We start from the raw sequence: 24,115 nt of genomic DNA on the forward strand, positions 1-24,115 counted from the left end.
TTGTTCTAAATGTTTTTTATGTATTAATTCATTTAATTCTTGTAACAAATCAGTAAGGTACACACTATCCTTAACCTCACGTTAAAGAAGACTAAACTGAGGCAAGCAGCAATAGTTAAGTACCTTGCCCACAATTATAGATGTAGTGGGCAGTGGAGTTTGGCTAAGAATCCAGTTGGTATGGTTCCGGAGCCCGTACTTTTAAGCAACTCCTTGGATATGCAATGGCTAATTATACTACTTCCCAGTAACAGACATTTAGGTGTTTTCTGACTACAAAGGTCAATTAACATGTGGGGGAGAATATTACTAAATGCTTATTTTACTCTGCTAAAAAGTCAAATTCATATTAAAATTATTTTTATATTATAGTCAGAAAATTATGCATATCAGAAGTTAAAGCATTCCATATCTTTTATACTAAGATGATTTCTTTTTAAATTTTTTTTCTTTTATTGAAGTAAAATATATATCATAAAATTTACCATTTTAACCATTTCTAAGCTTACAGTTCAGTGGAGTTAAGAATATTTGCAGTGTTTGGGGTGCCTGGGTGGCTCAGTCGGTTAAGCATCCGACTTTGGCTCAGGTCATGATCTCACAGTTCATGAGTTCGAGCCCCGCATCGGGCTCTGTGCTGACAGCTCAGAGCCTGGAGCCTGCTTCGGATTCTGTCTCTCTCTCTCTGCTCCTCCCCCGCTCATGCTGTCTCTCTTTCTCCTAAAATAAATAAATAACATTAAAAACAATTAAAAAAAAAAGGGGGGGGCACCTAGGTGGCTGAGTCGGTTGAGTGTCCAACTTCAGCTCAGGTCATGATCTCATGCTCCGTGAGTTGGAGCCCCGCCTCGGGCTCTGTGCTGACAGCTCAGAGCCTGGAGCCCACTTCAGATTCTGTGTCTCCCCCTCTCTCTGCCCCTCCCCTGCTCATGCTCTGTCTCTGTCTCAAAAATAAATTAAAAAATTTTTTTAAAAAAAGAATATTTTCAGTGTTTGGGAAATCATCACCACCCATCTCTGGGAATTTTTATCTTCTCAAACTGAAACTCTGAGCCCGTGAAATAACCTCCCATTTCCCCTCCCCGACAGACCCTGGCAACCACCATTCTATTCTCTGTGTCTATGAATTTGACAAATAGTATTCTCATATAAATGGAACCATATAGTAATTAGCCTATTATGACTGCTTATTTCACTTACTATAAGGTCTTCAAGATTCCTCCACGTAGTAGTATGTTTCAGAATTTCTTTCTTTTTTTAGGGCTGAATTATATTCCACTGTATACATATAGCACATTATGTTTACCCATTCATCCATTGATGGACACCTGGGTTGTTTCCATCTTTTAGCTACTGTGATTAATACTGTTATGAATATGGGTATACAAATATCTCTTTGAGTCACTGCTCTCAGTTCTTTTAGATATATACCCAGAAGTGGAACGGTTGGATCACATGGTAATTCAATATTTACTTTTTTATGAATTCGCCATATTGTTTTCAATAGTGACTACACCATTTTACATTCTCACCAACAGTGCATAAGGGAATTCTCCACATTCTTGTTATTTATTTCTTTATTTCTTATAATAGCCATCCTAATGGATGTGAAGTGGTGATTCATTGTGGTTTTGATTTTCATTTTCTCTAATGATTAGTTATGTTGAGCATTTTTTCATGTGTTTATTGGCCATTTGTAGCTCTTCTTTGGAGACATATCTTTTAAGTCTTTGCTTATTTTTGAATTGGGGTGTCTACTTCTTTGTTGTTGTGTTCTAAGTATTCTTTATATATTCTGGTTATCAATCCTTTCAGACATATAATTTTGCAAATATTTTCTCCCATTTCATAGACTGCCTTTTCACTGTCGACTTTGTCCTTTGATGCATTACAAGTTTTGATTATGAGGTAGTCCAATTTACATTTTTTTAATCCAAAAAATCTCTGTCAAATCCAATTTCACAAAACTTTTCTCCTATGTATTCCTCTGAGTTTTAAAGCGTTAGGTTTTATGCGTAGTTAATTCATTTAAAAAATTTTTATTTTTAGTGTTTATTTATTTTTGAGACAGAGAGAGACACAGCATGAGCGGGGAAGGGGCAGAGAGAGAGGGAGACACAGAATCCAATGCAGGCTCCAGGCTCTGAGATGTCAGTACCAGAGCCAGACATGGGGCACGAACTCATGGACCACGAGATCATGACCTGAGCCAAGTTGGATGCTTAACTGACTGAGCCACCCAAGTACCCCATTAGTTAATTCATTTTGAGTTAATTTTTGCATATAATGTTAGCTAAGGTTTTATTCTTTAACATTTAGATATTCAGTTTCCCCAGAACCATTTGTTGAAAAGACTATCTTTTCCCCATTAAATACTCTTGACAATCTTGTCAAAAATCATTTGGACATGTATATGAGGATTATTTCTGGGCTGCCCATTATATTCTATTGGTCTGTATGTCCATATGTTTTTGTTTTAGGTTTATTTATTTATTTGCGGGGGGGAGGGGGAGAGAGAGAGAGATTGCTCTCAGAGAGAGAGAGAGAGAGGCTCTCAGAGAGAACCTTGAGATTATGACCTGAGCTGAAATCAAGAGTCAGCCGCTTAAAGCACTGAGTCATCCAGGAGCCCCTATATGTCCATCTTTATGTTAGTACTGCAGTGGTTTGACAAGTTTTGAAATCAGGAAGCATGAGTTGTCCAGATTTGTAATTTTCCAAGACTGTTTCAAGGTTCCATATGAATTTTAGTTTTTTCTGTTTCTGAAAAAAACTCATTGGAAATTTGACAGGGATATACCGAATCATTGCTTTGGGTAGTACTGATATCTTAACAATATTAATCTAATCCGTGATCAGGGGATGTCTTTCCATTTATTTGTGTCTTCTTAAATTTCTTTCAGTAATGTTTTATAGTTTTCAACGTACAAGTCTTTTGCCTCCTTAGTTAAATTTCTAAGTATTTTAGTATTTTTTATACCATTGTAAATAGAATTATTTCTCTTAATTTTCCTTTTCAGATTGTTCATTGTCAGTATATAGATAAGCAACTAATTTTTGTGTGTGTTGACATTGCTTCCTGCAACTTTTTTCAATTCATTTATTTCAATTTCAATTTCATTTATTACCTCTGACAATGTTGTGTTGTTGTTGTTTTTTTTTTAATCCTTAGGGTTTTCTATATACAAGATCACGTCATCCATAAACAAAGCTAATTTTATTCCTTTCCAATTTAGATGCCTTTTCTTTTCTTGCCTAATTGCTCACACTAGGACTTTCCTTATTATGTTAAATAGAAGTGGCAAAAGCAGACATCCTTGTCTTATTCCTGATCTTAGAGGAAAAACTTTCAGTCTTTCGTAACTGGGTATGATGTTTGCTGTGAGTTTTTCATAAATGGGTTTTGTTATGTTGAGGTCTTTTCCTTCTATTCCTAGTTTGTTGAGTGTTTTCATCATCATGGAATTTTGTCAAATGCTTTTTCAGAATCGATTGAGATGATCATGCTGTTTTTCTCTTCATTTTGTTGATGTAGTATAGTACGTTGATTGATTTTCAAGTGTTGAACTATCTTGGCACTCCAGGAATAAAGGCCGCTTGGCTACAACACATAAATCCTTTAATTTGCTGAATTTGGTTTGCTAGTATTTTGGTGAGGATTTTTACATCAATATTTATACGTGTAGTTTTCTTTTCTGATAGTGTCTTTGTCTGGTTTTGGTATCATGGTAAGGCTGGCCTCATAGAATATTGAGTTTGGAAGTGTTCTTTCTTCTTCAATTTTTTGGAAGAGTTTGAGAGTGACTGGTATTAATTCTTTTTTAAATGTTTGGTAGAATTCACCAGGGAAACCATCAGGTCATGTTTTTTGTTGTTTGTGTTTGTTTCTTTTAATTGGGTTTTTGATCACTGGTTGACTCTTACTATACATCTGTTGAGATTTTCTATTTCATCTTGAGTAACTTCAGGTAATTTGTATGTTTCAAGAAATACGTCAATTTCTTCTAGATTATCTCATTTGTTGGTATATGATTGCTCATAGTACTCTCTGATAATCCTTTTTATTTCTGTAAAATTATTAGTAATGTTTCCTTTTTCATTTCTACTTTTAATTAGGTCTTCTTTTATTCTTAGTCTACCTAGTTAATGGTTTGTCAATAGTATTGATCTTTTCAAAGAACCAAGTATTGGGTTTATTGATTTTTCTCTCTTGCTTTCCTATTCTCTGTTTTATATACCTTTTTTTCTTATAATCTTTTATTTTCCCTATCTTCCTTTATTATTTCCTTCCTGGTGGTAGCCTTAGGGTTAGTTCTTCTTTTTCTATTCTTAAGGTGTAAGAATAGGCTACTGAATTGAAATCTTTTTTTTTTTTTTAAAGTAAATGGTTATAGCCACACATTTTCCTCTTAGCACTGCTTTTGTTGCATTCCATAAGTCTGACATGTTGTGTTTTCATTTTCATTTGTCTCAAGATATTTTCTGATTTCTCTTGTGATTTCTTCTTTGGTCAATGGATTTTTTAGGAGTACAGTTGACCCTTGAACAATGTGAGCACTGGGGCACTAACTGACCCCCCCAAGTGAAATCTGCACATAACTTTTGACTCCTCAAAAAACTTAACTATTAATAGCCTACTGTTGCCTGAAAGCCTTATTGATAACATAGTCAATTAAGATATATTTTGTATGTTATATGTATTATATGCTGTATTTTTGAAACACAGTAAGCTAGAGAAAAAAGGTTATTAAGAAAATCATAAGGAAAATATATTTACAATGCTGTATGTAAAAAAATCTACATATATGTGGACCTGTGTAGTTCAAACCTGTGTCATTCAAGGGTCAACTGTATTGTTTAATTCCCACACATCTGTGGAATTTTTCAGCTTTCCTTCTGTTGATTTCTAGTTTTATTTCATTTTGATTGGACATGATACTTTGTATGATTTCGATCTTTCAAAAATTTATCAAAATTTGTTTTGTGGCAAGGTGGCTGTTTTTAAAGGTGTTTGTTACTCTTTTTAAATTTTTATTTATTTATTTTGAGAGAGAGAGAGAGAGAAAGAGAATGATCACACACTTGAGGGAGGGGTAGAAAGAGGGAGAGAGAGAATCCCAGGCAGGTTCTGCCATGTGAAGCTGGATCCCATGAACCTCAAGATCATGTCCTGAGCCAAAATCAAGAGTTGGATGCTTAACCGACTGAGCCACCAGGTGCCCCAAGATGATTACTTTTTTAAGACAGAAAGATAAAGGCTATTTTTTTGCTTAATAATCAATATAAAATCCTGGTTTGAAAAAGCATCGTTAGAAAATGGGTGCATGTGGCTGTGTGCCCGTGTCCGAATGGTAGGCGGCTGTTGCCTGCCCAGGCGCAACCTGCCCATATGCAACACTGGGGCCATGGGGAGGCCTGGCAGCCCTGGAGGAAAAAACGTCCTGCTGTCTGCAGACGGCCAGGCCCCAGAAGACACCACTAGCCCTTCCTCAGAGAGAAGGGGTCCAGACAGCTAGACAGCTGCTCTGATGTCCATCCTGTTTCCCAACCTGAAGGGCGGCTGCTTCGAGCACCTCTGTACCAGAGACTCCTCTACCCTGCCCGGTGTTGCTGCAGTCCCACCTCAGCTCCAACTCCCACGTTGTCATGGAAGCCCAAGGTGCAGGTGGCTGAGGATATGTTCCCCAATGACTGAAACCCACTGCCTGTAGAGTTCCTGGACCTGAGGGTACCACAGGCTGGCAGGGGGCTCCAGCCCAAAGGTGTGTGGCCATGGCAGGGCCTCAGAGCTGGAGGATGTGGGCCCACAAGCTGCCTGAAGAGTTAGAGCAAGACCCCAGGACTCAGACCTCCAGGGAAGCCTGGCCTCACTGGAGGAGCTGTTCTCGAACATGGCAGTCCCAAGCCCGAAGACTCTGGCTCCAGTGGTAGACACCCACACCTTGTTCCAGTTTACCTCTGTGGCCTCACAGACCTACGTCAATAGCTTAGATCACTCAGTGCAGGAGAAGGAGGAACAGGCCCTGGAGCAAGGGCAAGAGGAGCTGCTTCTGCACAACTGTCCCGACCTTGACTCCCTGGTCTGGATGAAGATGAAGTGCCTGCCACACTTGGGCACAGGATGCTGGTGGAGAGATTTTTCACGTCACTGCAGGTCATTCCACCAGCACATCCTGGACAGACTGTTTCTACCCAGCTGTCCCCCCTGTGTTGCATCCTGGATTGTTTACACCTGAAGTCACACAGCCACCTGGAAGGGCTGTTCCTCACTGCCCGTCGGCCCAGCAGCTCTCCTTCCTGTGCGGCCTCTACCTGCACACCCCTGACTACCTGGTGCTCCTGCTCCAGGGGCTCTTCCAGCTGCTGACACAGTCTCCAGAAACTTCTTCAGGAGTCTTTGGCCTCCTATGGGATCTCGACATGGACGGGCTCTTCCATCAGTCTGATGGAGACAAGCACTGGTGGTGCCCCTTTGCTGCAAGAGGTCATGAAGGCATTTCACATCCTGGGAGCCCGCAACCCTGCTCTGGGCCTGCAGGGGCCCTGTTGGCACAGTGGGAGAGTGCTTAAAAATGACAGTGGCCAATGGGCACCTGGGTGGCTCAGTCAGTCAAACATCTGACTCTTGACCTCGGCTCAGATCATGATCTCATTAACTGTGAGATTAAGCCCTGCGTTGGGCTCTGTGCTGACAGCGTGGACCCTGCTTGGGAGTTTCTCTCTTACTCTCTGCCCTTCCCCTGCTCTCTCTCTCTCTCAAAATAAAATAATAAATTTTTTAAAAAACCACTAAAAAACAATAACAGTAGCCTCAGCTGAAGTGAGCAGCAGGACACTCCCCCAGAGACTGCCTTGGACATCAGCCCGAGCTACATCCATAAGTTCCTGACACTGTGTGCCCCCGCCCAGCCAGGGACCTCTTGGGCCTGATGGAGCCGCTGTGCTGAGTCAGCCTGGACGTGGGGCTCCACCTGCTGCCCAAGCCTGATTGCCATCAGTCTCTGCCTTCTGCTGGTCGAGAACTTCCAGGGGTGGCCAGGGAAGCTCCAGCAGCTGTGCTGCACCCCGAGCAAGGTGTCAGAGTACCGCCACAATCTGCTGGTACTTGCATAGTTCTTTCTGACCTCCCAGACTAGGCAGCTTCAAAGCCAGCTCAGCCTTGTGGTTGTTGCACAGATGCTGGACCAGCAAGAGACACTACTCCCTCTCTGGCAAGAGAAGGCCCAGGCTGTCTTTGCTCAGCCAGCTCCTGAGCCTCAGGAGGCCATCATCCCTCAGGCAGTACCTGGGCTCTGAGACCTTGCCACCGTGCCAGGAGCAATAGCAAAAGGCCAGCACCAAACAAGACCATGTTTGCTCCCTGTGTCCCACTCTTCTGACACTCGCTGGGGTGGTGGTCAGCTGCAGGACATTACTCCAGACCAATGGGGAGGGCTGCAGCAGCCATGCATGCAGTTGGACCGCCTCTCAGCAACCAGGCCACGCACCCGACCAGACTCAAGGACCTAGCTGCCCAGACCGATATCCGCTGGAAGGTGCTGCTGGCCCCACTGCTGGCCCAGTACTTCAGCCCCTGGAAAGACTAAAGGAGCAGGGCAGGGATGGCCCCAGGCTCTAGGCTCTGGCAGGAAGTGAACAGGGCTCAGAGAACAGAAGGAAGTGAAGAATGGAGGCCAGAGGAAGACCACTGTGATGAAGTAAGAGCCTGCCTCCACACTGCCCCTGACCCCCACCAGGCAACGATGCAGCCTGGCCCTGCCTGGCCCACCCCTCTGCTCTCCTTCCCTCCCAGCCACTTCCTCTGCCCCACGGCCTTTGTCTCCACACTCCAGTTTCCTTGGGCTTCCTGGGACCTCCTCACCCTCCTTCCTCTCTCTGTCATTAACGTGAACTTTCTTTGTGCACATTAAAGTCTTATTTCTTTTTTTTTTTTTTTTTTTAAAGTCCAGTCTTCAAGTTTTGGGACTTAGGCTCTTTTTTTTTTTTTTTTTAATTTTTTTTCTACGTTTTTAATTTATTTTTGGGACAGAGAGAGACAGAGCATGAACGGGGGAGGGGCAGAGAGAGAGGGAGACACAGAATCGGAAACAGGCTCCAGGCTCTGAGCCATCAGCCCAGAGCCCGACGCGGGGCTCGAACTCACGGACCGCGAGATCGTGACCTGGCTGAAGTCGGACGCTTAACCGACTGCGCCACCCAGGCGCCCCTAAAGTCTTATTTCAAACAAAAAAAGAAAGAAAGTAAAAAAGAAAATGGGTGCGTGCACAAGCACACATGGCAAGAAAAACGTCTTGTTTGCTATACGGAGGCAAATAAGCACAGGAAAATTATGTTCAACATCATTAGCCATGAGTCAAATGCACATTAAACCCACAATGATATATCACGACACACTCATAAAAATATCTAAAATTTAAAGAAGTAACAACACCAAAGGCTGCTGAGTATGCAGAGAAAATGAATCATTCATATACTGCTAGTAGGAATGTAAAATAGTTCAACCACTCTGGAAAACAATTTGTCTTTTTTTTATAAAACTAAGCATGCATTACCATATGACCCAGCAATTGTACTCTTGACCATTTACTCAAAAAAGGAAAACCCATGTTCACACAAAAACCTGTACACAAATGTTCACCAGCTTTCTCTGTAACAGGCAAAAACTAGAAATAATCCAAATGTCCTTCAATCAGTGAGTTGTTAACAAAGTGTGGTAGATCCATATCATGGGACACTATTCAGCAATAAAAAGCAAGTGACTATTGACATATGCAACAACTTGGATGAACTGTAGGGGAATTATGCTGAATGAGAAAAGCCAAGATTAATTGATTATATATCACAGGATTCTATTCATATAACATTCTCAAAATGACAAAATTATAGAGATGGAGAAGAGAGAGGATTATTGTTGCCAGAGGTTAGAGATGAGGAGGACTAGCATGAAGTGGTCTTGTGTTAATGAAGAGTTGTGTATCTTGATTGCAGTGATGGTTACATGAACTTACACACATGATACGTCTAATAAAACTACAAAACACACACACATATACATGCAAATGAGTGCAAGTAAAACTGTTTAAATAAACTCTGTGGCTTGTAACAATCTCAAATTATCAGTTTTTGAAGATGTTACTGTTGGGGGAAACTCAGTAAAGGAAACTTCCTTGTGTTTCTTTTACGACTTCCTATCTATAATTTAAAAATAAAAAGTTTGAAAAGAAAACAGTTACCTACAGTCATAATTAGGATACTATAATATGTATTGTTTAACATTTATGTTTGATCAAAGCTAACTATTAGAAATCCATGTTTATAGAAGTGTAATTTTCCAGAAAAGGTAGGGTATGCTGTTTGTGTCAAAGTAAGAAATGGGGCATATCTCTATATGTTGTGTAAATATAGCATGACAGCTGTAGGGGGGGCCCAACTGTGTTACCCTACTACACTAAGATACTCTATCGCTACTGTAGGTCCATAAGTACCTGCAAAAGCCATGCAAACGTGGTCATCAAGGGCACAAATTTTCCTCACAGTTCTTTCATCTTGAAGCTTGGCAACAGATTTCTTTTCTACTCCAAGCACAACTATATCAGTACCTCGGATTCCAACCTATCAAGTGATTAAAAAAATACAATTAGTTGTTAGTTTTGACATTAAAATGAAGTTATCCTACCACATGACTTGTAGGAAAAGTCTTTTTCTTTTTTTTTTTTAATGTTTATTTTTGAGAGAGAGTGCGCGAGCAGGGGAGGGGCAGAGAGACAGGGAGACAGAGGATCAGAAGAGGGCTCTGTATTGGTAACAGAGATGTGGGGGGGCTCGAACCCACAAACTGCAGGATTATGACCTGAGTTGAAGATGGACGCTTAACTGACTGAGCCACTCAGGCGCCCCGGAAAAGGCTTTCTCTTAACCATTCAATAAAAATGAGAAAAGTTGGGGCGCCTGGGTGGCGCAGTCGGTTAAGCGTCCGACTTCAGCCAGGTCACGATCTCACGGTCTGTGAGTTCGAGCCCCGCGTCAGGCTCTGGGCTGATGGCTCGGAGCCTGGAGCCTGTTTCCGATTCTGTGTCTCCCTCTCTCTCTGCCCCTCCCCCGTTCATGCTCTGTCTCTGTCCCAAAAATAAAAAAAATAAAAAAAAAAAAAACGTTGAAAAAAAATGAGAAAAGTTGACTTCTGAGAAAACAGCTGCACAGGTACAGGATTACTCCATTCTCCAAACCCAAAAGTACAGAACACAAACAGGTCGAGATTGGAAGAATATACCACCAATGCTATAACTACATGGGTGTCCTAAACTCACGCAATACACCTGAAGAAGTGCTAAGCAGATATAGAACAATTTTAACCAAAATGAAAGAAAATGCTGGGAATCCACGTGGATTCCTTGTAGAGTGGGCAATACCAGTAGTGGAGTAGAAGTAGTTTAGAAAATTAAGTAGATAAAATTCTGAAAGCTCTCCCATGTATCTCACAATTTGGAGAGATAATGCTTGGGGAACATAAGCAGCCAAGAGAAAGACCAAATGCCTTCACTCTAATTCACTGATCAACAAAACCTCAATTCTAACATGAATTCAACAAGAAGAATCCCATTGTTCCTCTCTCCACCTCTTCCCTTGAGAGTGAAGTGGGAAAAAGTCTAAAGAATAATGTGTAAGGATAGTAGTTCTCAAACTGGGTCTTCTGTGGAAACATGCCCATATTCTCAGGGGCTCAAGAGTAATCTATAAGAAGTTTAATTTTGTATTACAATGGTAACCTAAATATTTTGAGAATTGGTATTTGTGTTTACGATTGCCTTGTGGCCAAAGGTGATATTAGTACTAACTATGCAAATAGGTGTCCTCTCAATTAGTATCATTGAAACAGAAATATAGAATAGGTTAAATACAGAACTAGACCTGAGATTACATCTTTCAATTAAATAAAACTTAAGACAATTTAGCAAGGCTTTTGCTCTTATTGTTCCCTCACTTCATTCCAGTCTGTCAATTTATCTAACAGGCCTTTCTCTAATCATGCTATCTAAAATGACAACCCTCCCTCTACATCCCACCCTCATCTAATAGACTCATGTTGAACTTTATATCTTATAGGGAAAAGCCATGGGACTTTCTAACAATGTAACATAAATTATGGCTCAAGAAAATCTCAATATTTCCCCCAAATTTTAATAAATTAAATTAATTGATCACCACATACGATAATTTTTATGATTCTCACCTAAACAATTCTGACTTAAAGCAATTAAAACTTCCAACACAAACTAGAAAATGTTTACGATGAAAATCCTAATATCAAAGTCTTTTGGATGAGGGTAAAATTATTCTCAGAAGAAAATTCCTAATCTCATTGTAAAATAATAAGTTACTTAAGAAGTTAAAAAAGGAATACAAATATTTAAGCTAAGCTTAATGGGAAAAATAAGAAAAAAAGCAGAAATTAATGATTAGGGAGAAAACAATATAATTGACAAGTAATACCAAGAGATAGCTTTTAAAGGAATAATTAAGAGATATCTCAGTTAATCTAGTCAAGAGGAGCAAAGCATAAAAAATATATACAAGTGTGAAAAAGCAAGAATTTAAAAATTATAACCCTAAGTTAATTAACATGAAAACCTTAGTGAAAAGGATGACAGACTAGAAAAATTAAAAAACTGCCCATACTGACTCAAGAAAATAATAGACAACACAGTCTCTAACAAACATGGGATAATTTCAAAAACAAGTGTCATGCCTAGAAGGTTCATGGATGAATTTTTCCTAATCTGCTGTTATGGGTAATTCCTGTGTTATTTAAATTATTCCATGGCACAGATCAAAATAAAAATGTTCCTGACTCTTTTTTTGGAAAGCTACATAACAATGTTAAAATCTGGCAAATATAACATTTTCTAAATAAAGAAAGGTACCAGTGATTTTCATTTAGGAAAGCTGATGTTAAAAATTCTAAACAAGGGGCGCCTGGGTGGCTCAGTTGGTTTAGCATCCTACTTGGGCTCAGGTCATGATCTCACAGTCGTTGAGTTCGAGCCCCGCATCAGGCTCTGTGCTGACAGCTCAGAGCCTGGAGCCTGCTTCGGATTCTGTGTCTCCCTCTCTCTCTCTGCCCCTCCCCTCACTCATGCTCTGTCTGTCTGTCTGTCTGTCTCTCTCTCTGTCAAAAATAAATAAAACATTAAAAAAATTTTTTTTTTTAAATTCTAAACAAGATTTTCACAAATGGAATCTACAAACACAGAAAAACAGTAACATACTATAAACAATTATGGTTTATTCCAGGAATTTTAGGAGTTTCAATGAAAGCAAATCTTTTAATATAAATGTTACAGGGGAGAATGAAGATCTGGTTTTTTTGCCCTTCTGATAACAAGAGCTCTTCAATTGTTCTTGGAAAAATAAGGAGTCTTTAGGTGCAGCTGTAATGCAACCCAGCCTAGTCAAACAGTAAATCCTTACAGTTTTACTGAAAGTGTTTGGAAGACAGGATAATTCTTTACCTATAGCTAGGAGCCTGGAGCCTAGGACTATTTAGGAGCTACTCTTAGGGAGGTCATGTCTGAGGGTGAAAGTAATATAAAGAGCAAGTAAGAGATGGACACAGAGACGGAAGAGAAGAGGAAAAGAAGGAAAAAGAAACAGAGACACACCAGTTCTAGGGCTATTCAAGAAGACCGTAGTAGCCATGTAACTGAGCCTGAAAGGAAGGTTTACCCCTGCTCCCCTTGGGTACTTGATTCAGTACAGTTGACCCTTGAACAATGCAGGGGTTAGGGGTGCCAACCCTACCACTTCATGCAGTTGAAAATCCATGTATAACTTTTGACTTCCCCCCAAATTTAACTACTAATTGCCTATTGTTAACTGGCAGCCTTACTGATAATATAAACAGTTGATTAACACACATTTTGCATGTTATATGTGTCATATGCTCTATTCTCACGATAAAGTAAGCCAGAGAAAAGAAAACATTAAGAAAATCATAAGGAATGGGGCCCCTGAGTGGCTCAGCTGGTTGAGCGTCCTACTTCAACTCAGGTCATGATCTGGAGGTTGGTGAGTTCGAACACTGCACCAGGCACGCTGCTGTCAGCTCAGAGTCTGCTTTGGATCCTCTGCCCCCCTCTTTTTCTCTCCCCCTGCCCCGCTGGTGCTCCCTCTCTCTCTCAAAAAATAAATAAACATTAAAAAAATTGTAAGTAAGAGATATACATTTACAGTAGTGTAAAAAGCTCAAGTGGACCCATGCTGTTCAAATCCATCCTAATTTTTTGCTTAAATCAGTTTGAGTTGGATTTCTTTTATTTAAAAACAATTTTTAAAAAATATTTATTTATTTTTGAAAGAGAGAGAGAGTGGGGAGGGGGGGTGGCAAAGAGAAAGGGAGACAGAATCCAAAGCAGGGTCCAGGCTCTGAGCTGTCAGCACAGAGCCCAATGCAGGGCTGCAACTCACAAACGATGAGATCATGACCTGAACCAAAGTCAGACGCTAGGTGGACTGAGCCACCCAGGTGCCCCGAGTAGGGTTTCTCATGCTTGCAACTGAAAGAGTCCTAACTAAAACAATTAAATAGTATAAACGATAAAAGCTACAAAACATTTGATAAAATTCAATATCCATACCTAGTTTAAAAACAACACTAGAAAAGCAGGAAGACTATCTGTGAAGACTGTTTCATAACTTGTTAAAAAAGCATCACAAACTGGCAGCCAGAGTCATGTGAGGAAATGAGTCACTATCCATTCCACTGTTCAAGCCAAAACCCCAGTTGTTATCCTTTATAGTTCCTCCTCTCACACTATCCATTTCCAATCAATTACCTTGTTTTTGTCCATTTCAGTTACAAAAGCTAACCAATTCCCCATCATCATTCTAGTACAAGCAACCATCATTTCTTGCCTGGATCACATACAACTACATAGCCTAATAGTTTTCCCCTTTCTACCTTTGCTCTCCATCTTCCCACCCCCACCCTGCACTCCCATCTAGACTCCACAAAGCTGCCAAGGTGAGCATTAAAAACCTTAATAGGGTCAAGATTACTCTCTAGGTCAATGTCCTTCCACAGCACTCCATTGTACTTAGAAAATCTTTTCAAACTCTTTAGTCTTGCCTATAAAGCTGAACACGATCTGGCTCCTGCCTACTTATCCAACAGTATGTCATTGTTATTCACCAAGCTCCAGCCACATTACCTTTTTTCAAGACTTTTTCAAGTCCCTCTGCCTGGAATGCTTCTTTTCCTATTTCAAGTCTCCATTTCAATTTCACCTCAAGGAGTCCTTCTCTATTATCCTTTATAATAACTTGTTCTTTCAGTCAACACATTTACAATTATTTATTTATTCATTAGACTCTTCTCTCCAAATAGTAAAATCTCTGACAGCAAGGAAGCAATCAGATAAATCTAGAAAGTGGGATGCTCTATTGAACAATTAACCCAGTCTCTTCAAGAAGTCAAAGCCAGGAAAAAAAGAAGAGATGCTGTTCATGACTAAAACAGATGCCTAAGGGTAAGCAATGCATGGACTTTAGATTCAGACCTAAACAACACAATTACAAAAAGATATTTTGTGAGCAACAAGGAAAACCAGAGTGTAGAGGATTACAAAATATTAAGGAGTTTTTGTCAATTTCGTTAGGAGTGATAATGGTTTTAAGAAACTATTTTTTAGAGATGTATACTGAAATATTTACTTATTTGTGAAATATCTGAGATTTCAAAATACTCCACTGAAAAATGATTTTCAACCTATACCTCACACTATATACAAAAATTAACTCTAAATAGATCATAGATTTAAACGTAAAATGCAGAACTATAAACTTTCAGGAAAAAACAGAGGAGAAAAATTTTGGGAACTAGCCAAAGGGTTCTTAGACTTGGCACCAAGAAATATGAACCGTAAAAGGAAAAACTGTTAAATTGGGCCTCATCAAAATTATAAACTTTTGTTTTATGAAAGTCCATATGAAGAGGATGAAAAGACAAGCTACAGACAGGGAGAAAATATTTGCAAACCCTACATCTGATGAAGGGCTAGATCTAGAATACATAAAGAACTGTCAAAACTCAACAGTGGAAAAGCCAATCTGGTTAGAAAATGGATAAAATTGAAAAACATTCCATGTTTATGGATTGGAAGAAGAAATACTGTCGAAATGTCTATACTACCCAAACCAATTTACACATTTAATGCAATCCCTATCAAAATACCAACAGCATTTGTCACAGAGCTAGAACAATCCTAAAATTTGTATGGAATCACAAAAGACCCTGAACAGCCAAAGCAACCTTGAAAAAGAAAAGCAAAGGTGGGGGCATCACAATTCTCGACTTCAAGTTATATTACAAAGCTGTGCTGATCAAGGCAGTATAGCAGTGGCACAAAAACAGAGACCTAGTCCATGGAACAGAATAGAAAAACCAGAAATGGACCCACAACTATATGGTATCTTCCATGAAGCAGGAAAGACTATCCAATGGAAAAAAGTCTCTTCAACAAATGGTGTTGGAAAAACTGGACAGCAAAAGAACGAAACTGGACCCCTTTCTTATGCCGCATACAAAAATAAGTTCAAAATGGACTGAAGACCTAAATGTGAGACAGGTAACTATCAAAATCCTAGAGGAGAAAATAGGCAGTTACCTCTTTGACATAGGCTATAGCAACTTCTTACTAGATACATTTCCTGAGGCATGGGAAACACAAGCAAAACTAAACTATTGGGACTTCATCAAGATATAAAGGAAAGGACACAATCAACAAAACTGAAAGGCAACCTTCAGAGTGGGAGAAGATATTTGCAAATGACATATGTGATAAAGGGTTGGTATCCAAAATATATAAAGAACTTAAAAAACTCAACACCCCCAAAATAAATAATCCCATTAAAAATGGGCAGAAGACACAAATAGCCATTTTTCCAAAGAAGACACATGAAAAGATGCTCAACATCACTCATCATCAGGGAAAGATAAAATCAAAACTATGAGATATCACCTTACACCTGTCAAAATGGCTAAAATTAACAACACAAGAAACAACAGATGTTAGCAAGGATGCAAAGAAAAGGAAACTCTCCTACACTGTTGGTGGGAATGCAAACTGGTACAGCCACTGTGGTAAACAGTATGGAGATTGCTCAGAAAGTTAAAAATACAACTACCCTATGATCTATCAATAGCACTACTAGGTATTTACCCAAAGAATAAAAGAAAACTAATTCAAATAGATACATGTGCCCCAATGTTTATAACAGCATTATCTATAATAGCCAAAATATGGAAACAGCCTGAGTGTCCATTGACTGATGACCAGATAAAGAAATTGTGGCATATACACACACACACACACACACACACACACACACACACACACACAATCGGATGTTACTCAGCCATAAAAAAAGAATGAAATCTTGACATTTGCAATGATATGGATGGAGCTAGAGAGTATTATGCTAAGCAAAGTAAGTCAGAGAAAGACAAATACTGTATCATTTCACTTATATGTGTAATTTAAGAAACAAAACAGAAAAACATAGGGATAAAAAAAAGAGAGGGAAACTATAAAACATACTCATACCTATACAGAACAAACTGAGGGTTGCTGGAGGGGAGGTTGGGGGATGTTAAATAGGCAATGGGGATTAAGGAGCGCACTTGTGATGAGCACTGGGTATTGCAGGTAAGTGATAAATCCTACACCTGAAACTAATACTACAATGTATGTTAACTGGATGGAATTTAATAAAAATGTGACAGAAGAAAAAGAAAATGGATAAAAGACATGAAGGACATTTCACTGAAGAAGATATACAAATGGCAAATGAGCACATACAAATGTGTTTGATATCATTAGCCATTTAACTGCTAATTTAAAACTACAAAGAGGGATCATTATACGCTTATCAGAATGAACAAAATGAAAAATAATAACACCAAATGCTGGCAAGGATGTGTAGAAGCTGGATTACTCTTACACTGTTGGTGAGGATGTAAAATGATACAGCTACTCTGGGAAACAATTTGGCAGTTTCTTATAAAACCAAACATGCAATTACCATATAATCTGGTAATTGCACAGTTAGAAATTTATACCAGAGACATAAAAACTTATATTAACACAAAAAACTGCTATAAATGTTCATAGCATATCTATAAATAACAGCTCCAAACTGTAAACGACCCAAATATTTTTCAACAAGTGAATAAACACTGTGGTACATCCATACCATGGAATACAACTGAGCAATAAAATGTTGATATATGCGACAACTTAGATCAAGGGGGAAAAAGGGGAAACAAGCAAATCCCAAAAGATTTCATATTATAGAATAGCATTTACATAATGAAAAAGTGAAATGAAAAAATTTTAGAAACGGAGGGCAGATGACTGCTGCCAAGGATGAGGGCTATGGATACAAGGGTGTGTAGGGCAGGCAGGGTAAGGAGGTGGGTGTGGTTATATAAGAGCATCATGAGGAATCCTTGTGGAGTTGGCACTATTCAGAATCTTGACTGTATTGGGGAGGCTGGGTGGCTCAGTTGGTTAAGCATCTAACCCTTGGTTTCAGCTCAGGTCATGATCTCACGGTTTATGGGATTGAGCCCCACATTGGGCTCTGTGCTGACAGTGCAGAGCCTGCTTGGGATTCTCTTTCTCTACCCCTCTTCCCCCCGCCAACCCCGCCCTGCCTCTCTCTCAGAAAAAAAAAAAAAAAAAAAAAAAAAGAATCTTGACTGTGGATATAAGAAAGTTCACAGGCAATAAAATCTGATACAACTTAATATACACACAAATGCACACAAGTGATACCAGAAATCTGAATAAAATAGGTGGCTTTTATCAATGTCAACAACCTGGTTATGATATTGAGCTATAGTTTTGCAAATGCTACCATTGGCAGAAAATGAGCAAAGTACACAAGGAATCCCTATGTATTCTTTCTTTCTTTCTTTCCTTCCTTTTTTTCCTTTTTAGGTTAATTTATTTAAGTAATCTCTCCACCTAACATGTGGCTCAGACTCATGACCCCAAGATTAAGAGCTGCATGCTCTACTAACTGAGTCAGCCAGGTGCCCCCAAATCCCTGTGTATTATTTCTTACAACTGCATGTGAATCTACAATTATCTCAATAAAAAATTCAATTAAAATCACTCCATTGGAAAGAGGGAAAAGTTGGGGAAAGATAAAACAGGCTGGTAAAATGTTGATAACTGTTGGAGCTGGGTAATGGGTATACAGAGGTTCATTATGGTATTCCCTTTATATCTTTGTGTGTTCCAAATATTCAATAATAAAAAGTTAAAAAAATAAATAAAATAAACATAAAAACAAACAAACCTTGAATTTCTCTACAGGCTTTATTCTCACCAGCAATTTAAACATATGCTAAAGTCTCTCTTAAAATCTTAAAGACCACATTAATTTCATTCCCACCTCTCTCTCAACCCCTTCAAACCCAAATAGTGTCATCATCCCTCAGCTGATGGCAACATGGTTTCTACCCCCAACTCCTCTCAGAGTTTAGCCAGGGTGGATTACACACAAATCATTAAGGTCCCTCATGGTTGTAGATTATCCTCTACATAGTGCATTAGTCTACAGTCTATACTTCATCTTCTCGAGTGAAGACAGAACTCAAGAATACTCATTCGCTTGACCTTCAACATCGCTTGACCTTCAACATACATGTTAAGTAGGGGAGAGAAATAATGCCCTTCAAAATTACTATCTCTAGCGCAGATCAATCTCCTGAGTTCCTAACAGAGACTCATGCCTCAGTCTCTGTGGGTCAGGAATCTGGACACAGTTTACCTTCTGACTTAGGGTCTCTCACAAGCCTGTGATCAAGTTTGTCCTCCAGGGCTGTACTCATCTCAAGGCTCATACAGGAGGCTCCATTTCCACACTCACTTACATGGTTGTTAGCAAGATTCAGTTCCCCAGGGATCGTAGGGCTACAGATTTCAGTTCCTTACTGTGTTTTGAACAGAAGCTTCTCTCAATTCCTTGCTACATAGGACAACTCAAAATGGCAACTGCATGCTAGAAGAACAAGCAAGTGAAAGTGAAAGAGTATGCTCAAGACATAAGTCACCATCTCTTTGTAACTTACCCTCTGAAGTGACATCCCATCACTTTTGCCTATCCTATTCCCTAGAAGAGAGTTACTAGATTCAGCCCACACCCAAGGGAAGAAGATTATACAAGGGCATGAACATCTGAAAGTGGGGATCACTGGAGGCCATTTTAGAGGTTGCCTACTATAGTTCCATAAGCATTTCAACCTCAACAAGTCCCAAACCTCAATGGTTCAAACTTCAGTCAAGTTTAATTTTCCTTAAGAAAATGGCAGGGCCATTTACCCAGAGGCTAAATCCAAAAACAGAGGTGCCATCTTTGACTCCTCCCTGTTCAGTTCTCTCCTCTTCCTCTCCCCCAATACTACCCAAATAATAATCAAATTGTATCAACTATGCCACTAAAGTTTCTCTAAAATCTGCCTTATTCCCATTTCTGCCCCAACCTAGTGAAAACTATCATATTTCATCTGGATTACTTCATAGACTCCTTTGTGGTTTCTCTGCTTCCAGTCTTGATATCATCCAATCCACTGACCACATTAATGTCTGAGAAATCTTTGAAAAATAAAAACATGAAAAAAAGAAAAAGAAAATCTGAATGTGTCATTCCTCTACTTAAAAACTTGTACTAGTAAGGACTATTTCTCACTAAGCAAACTGAGACAGCACAGAACTGGACCTGGAACCATAAGATGTAGGGACTGTAATATTTACTCTTTACATATCAGCCTTTTGCTCTCTTAATGCACAGAAACTTTCTCTGTTACAGAAAAAGAAAGATGGCCACTGGCAATCTTGGACACACGTCCCAACAGTTGTCCCAGAGTAAAAAAGCTACCTCTATTTCTAGTGTTAAAAAAGTCCTAAGGATGGACTTACATTGGCTAGATTTGAGTCACATGCTTATCACTGTGTACAGGAGGATAGAGACTATGAATAAATCTATGTGAGTCGTGTGAGTGCCTCTGTGGTTGGACAAATGCAGTCTGTTACTAGAAGGAGAGATCAGTAATAATCCAGAGAATGACAATAGCCACATTAAAATCCTTCAAGGCCTCTTACTTTCTTAAAGTCATTCTATATCCAGCCCTTCTTTCTAGTTTTATCTCTCTCTCTCTCCATCTGTCTTTTTTTTTTACATTGCTTCAGTGATCTGGAATGCCTTCCAATTCATAGAACATAGTTGTCTTTTGCTGCTTGGTCTTCCACATGCTATTTCCTTTGTCTAAAATACCCCTCCCCCTTCCCACCTTTTAACCTGGCTACCGTTCATCTTTCAGGTGCTTACTTAAATATCACCTCCTCAGGAGAATCTCCCTAACATCTAGAGTTCCCATACTGTACCATATTCTCCCCATTATAACACTCATTTAGGCCTACTTAGGACCATTCACTTAATCATCTAATGTTCCTGCAAGATAGTAAACTCTCTAAGAACGGGGATTTTACTCATTGTGAAACCCCAGAACCCAGCACCATGTTTGGCATATCTAAGTGCTCAACAAAAATGAATGTGCTAGAAGAACCACAGACAAAAGTGAAGGGAAAAGAGAAAGCAAAGGGAGAGTAAATAATAATAGCAACCATTTATTAAATAGCTGCTGTGAACCAGACACTGTGCAAGATGCTTAACATGTATTATTACCTCATTTAACTCACATCAGCTCTATGAAGCAGGCGCTAGTTTGCTGCCTGTTTTACTATTAAAGAAACTGCAGTTTAGAGAAGTTGGTTGCCTTACCTGATGCATACTTGCCTTCCAAATTCATGATAGTGATAGCCAATTAATATTCAAATATTTATTGAACAAATTTCATGGTACAATGCAAAGATCAGAGGTTTTGGAAGTAGAAAAAATTAGGTGTGAATATGGGCTCCATCATTTTCTAGCTGAGTACCTTCAGGAAACTATCACAGCCATGAATCAGTTTCCACACATAAAAAAAGGGAGTTAAATACCGTCCTTAACATTACAAAATGTGCATAAAATACTTGGCACAAAAGAAATATTACTTAAATGCTTACTTCTTACCTAGCCCCCTCACTGTAGTATATCATGTGGTATATATATAAATACAAGAGGAATTAGGCTACCTAGCTTCTTAAAGATCCTACTATCCAGTTGGTGTGAGAAGCCTATTAAATAGACCTGAAATTAAAGTGAATATGAGGCCACGGGCCACCTGGGTAGCTCAGTCGGTCGGGCTTCTGACTCTCGATTTTGGCTCAGGTCATGATCTTGGGGTTCGTGAGATCGAGCCCTGCATCAGGCTCTGAGCTGACATCGCAAAACCTGCTTGGGTTTCTCTCTCTCTCACTCTCTCTCTGCTTCTCTCCTGCATGTGCTCTCTCTCAAAATAAATAAACATTTAAAAAATTTAACAACAAAGTGAATATGAGGCCAAATAGTTGGTACAGATTATAAATTCCGGAAAAGAATAAGAGCCATGATGGCTGGAGTGCATCAGAGAAGGCTTCATCAAGGACAAGCAATGTGAGGAGATTCCCAAAGGATAAATAAGAGGGAGTGTGGCAGAAATAAAGGTGTTTTCTCCTCCACCCACCTACGAGGGCACAAACACATATGGGTAAACCAATGAAGCTGCCCCTTTAATTAAAGAGGGTTGATAAGGATTATGGAAGAATTTGATGGCCAGAATGTGAAGCTGAGATTTGAAAAAGTAGGAAACGTGGAGCCAGTAACAGTTCGGGGTCAGAGAAAGGACAGTGTAAGGAATGGTAATAAATCTTACCTTTTTCATGGGAATATTGTAAAGGATTCATGACTTTTTTTCCTAAGAAGAAAGGTATTACCTCTCCAGGATGTTATTCAAACATGTTTTTCATTTATAAAAAAAGGAACTAAAGCAAAAAGAAAACAGGCCTCTTGCCTCATTTCATGCTATAAGATAATCAATAAGAAGGAAGTGGAGGCCAAGACTCTCACTGTGGTCCCCATAACTTCCTGTATTACTAAATAATACTGCATCCACATGCTGGTCAAAACTGGTCAGCCCTGGCTTATTTATAAGTCCTCACAGCAACTACTGTTTACAGACAGAGTATTTTGTGGCGTATTTTAATAAATGCCATTATAAACTTTACCCCCCATAAAAGGTCATAGCACCCTCAAGGAAACGCAATGAACAACTCCATGCAAAGATGCAAATTATAATTTCAGAATCCTGAGACGAAACTGTCTCATCCTTCCAATGTATCTTTAAAAATGCCCACTATAGGTATTTTTATATCTTTACCCTTTTACAGCTCATTACAAAGGAACTATCAATCAGTTCTATAGCATTCTTAAAACATTTTAAATGAGCCAGTGTGGCTTCTTATTACACCCCAGTCTTCCACCATTACTTCCTTTATTTTAGGCTCTAAAACTTGGGCATTATTTTCTAACCATATGCTTCATGCCTTGTTGGGGATTATATAACTTTTTGTTTTTATCAAAATGGTACCCTTTTGGTTTAAGCTACATCAGGCTTTTCTTAAATTTACAATTCTAAAAAAATTACTTATAAAACAGAAGCAAAACTAGAGGGCCCAATTAAATAGAAAAATACTTAAAAATGATAAGATTCTTTCTAGTGTTATTTTTTTTTACCACTTTACATTTGATAGATTTATAATAAAAGTGAATTATTTCCTTCCATAACTAAATTGCTTTGGAAAGTGAGGGAAAATACAGACACTGCTACACTTAGAAATGCATGGCATAGTCTCATAGCTAGTGTCTCAATTTCCAAAATACAAAACAAACATGCTCATGAAATTTGAGAGATTTAAAAAAATATTGGATCCTTCTGAATTCATAGGTTAGGACTTAGAAGATTCGGGGTAATAGATCTTTGGTTACCAGGGCAATGTTGTCCTTTTTAATTTTTATAAATCACTAATATTATTAGATATAATTAAAACTTGGCAGGAATAGTACTGCTACCCTGAGCATTTAAAAGTTTTTCAGAAATGTGGATACATAAATATAATGTAGGGTATAATCTCTCAAGGAATTCCAGCATTATTTGAACAACAACCAAAAAGTGGCAAAAGATCGGAGTTTCTTGGGGCTTAGAGGCTCTAAAAGGCTGCCAAATATTCAGGTGAAAACTTTAGGACAATTACTTTTAACAGGTGGAAATGTATGATAACTGGCTTGGCGTTTTTGACCAACTTCTCAACAAGAGATTCAATTTTACTTTAATCGTTCCTATTTCAGGGGCAGGCATGGTCTATTTGTAATGTAATTACTGCTAAACAACAGTACCCACACAAAGTAACTGCTACTTTTCCACGCATCTGTGAATTCCCGCGGAAGTGGCTTATGTGCATTCAGGATGGCTGTTACTGGCTAAAAGTCTTTTCTTCTCTTATTGTCAGACACGGCATTCATATTGCTTCTAAAATCAAGGCTTCAACTGACACCCTAGTTTGGGGTCTGGAGCTATCCTTCGAAAGCGGCTGCACACCTATGAAATCTACCTCTTGCTGCCTCTTGCTCAAATTTCAGAAAGGGCATCTCCATCAATTAAAAGAACAAAGCAATTTTCACAAGTGGGAGGCTCTCCTTTCCTGACCCCCCCCTCCCCCCCCCCGCCCCCACACACCGGAGCCTTGGGCTGGGGCAGCTGGGTAAGGAAGGCATGACACCGGGCACGGTGGGCGGGGTGGGGGGTGGTGGTGAAGTTGGCTGCTCACCGCTGTGGATCCTTTCTTCACCGCTTCCTGGGCATATTCCACTTGGAAAAGGTGTCCGTCTGGGGAGAAGACAGTGATTGCCCGGTCATACCGAGACGCCATGGCACAAGCCTACGCCGATTCCTGTGGCGTGGACGACGCTACTACAGGTGAGACGTGCGAAAGAGCCGCCCCGCTGCCACGTGCCACCCGGAAGTGCTTGCCCGGCCTCAAAGTGCCTCCCGGAAGTGTTTGGGCACCCACTTCTTGTCGCCATGGGGAAGCCCTGGCGTCTGGGGGCCAGGTGCCCCTCAGAAGTCCTCCTG

At 39.5% G+C, this 24,115-nt stretch overlaps 1 protein-coding gene and 1 pseudogene across 3 annotated transcripts in view; one reads left to right on the forward strand and one right to left on the reverse strand.

Annotated features, from left to right (window-relative positions):
* Nucleotides 1–23,912, reverse strand: part of PSMA8 (proteasome 20S subunit alpha 8) — a 49,987-nt gene extending 26,075 nt beyond the window's left edge. The window contains exons 1-3 of one of the 3 annotated variants that reach the window (XM_047087070.1): nt 23,811–23,912; nt 9,486–9,612; nt 4,540–4,557 (exon numbers count right to left, since the gene is read on the reverse strand). In XM_047087070.1, coding sequence (XP_046943026.1) covers nt 4,540–4,557; nt 9,486–9,612; nt 23,811–23,912 — 247 coding nt within the window. The remainder of the gene's footprint in view (nt 1–4,539; nt 4,558–9,485; nt 9,613–23,810) is intronic. The other 2 variants (XM_047087071.1, XM_047087069.1) reach the window with 2 other exon arrangements.
* On the forward strand, nt 5,892–7,586 carry LOC124517620 (protein FAM178B-like; annotated as a pseudogene).
* Nucleotides 23,913–24,115: the final 203 nt, after the last annotated feature.

The sequence above is a fragment of the Lynx rufus genome, unplaced genomic scaffold (genome assembly GCF_022079265.1).
Source record: "Lynx rufus isolate CCGP_SWC_20201006 ecotype Redwood Valley unplaced genomic scaffold, mLynRuf1.p SCAF_22, whole genome shotgun sequence".
Taxonomy (NCBI): Eukaryota; Metazoa; Chordata; class Mammalia; order Carnivora; family Felidae; genus Lynx; species Lynx rufus.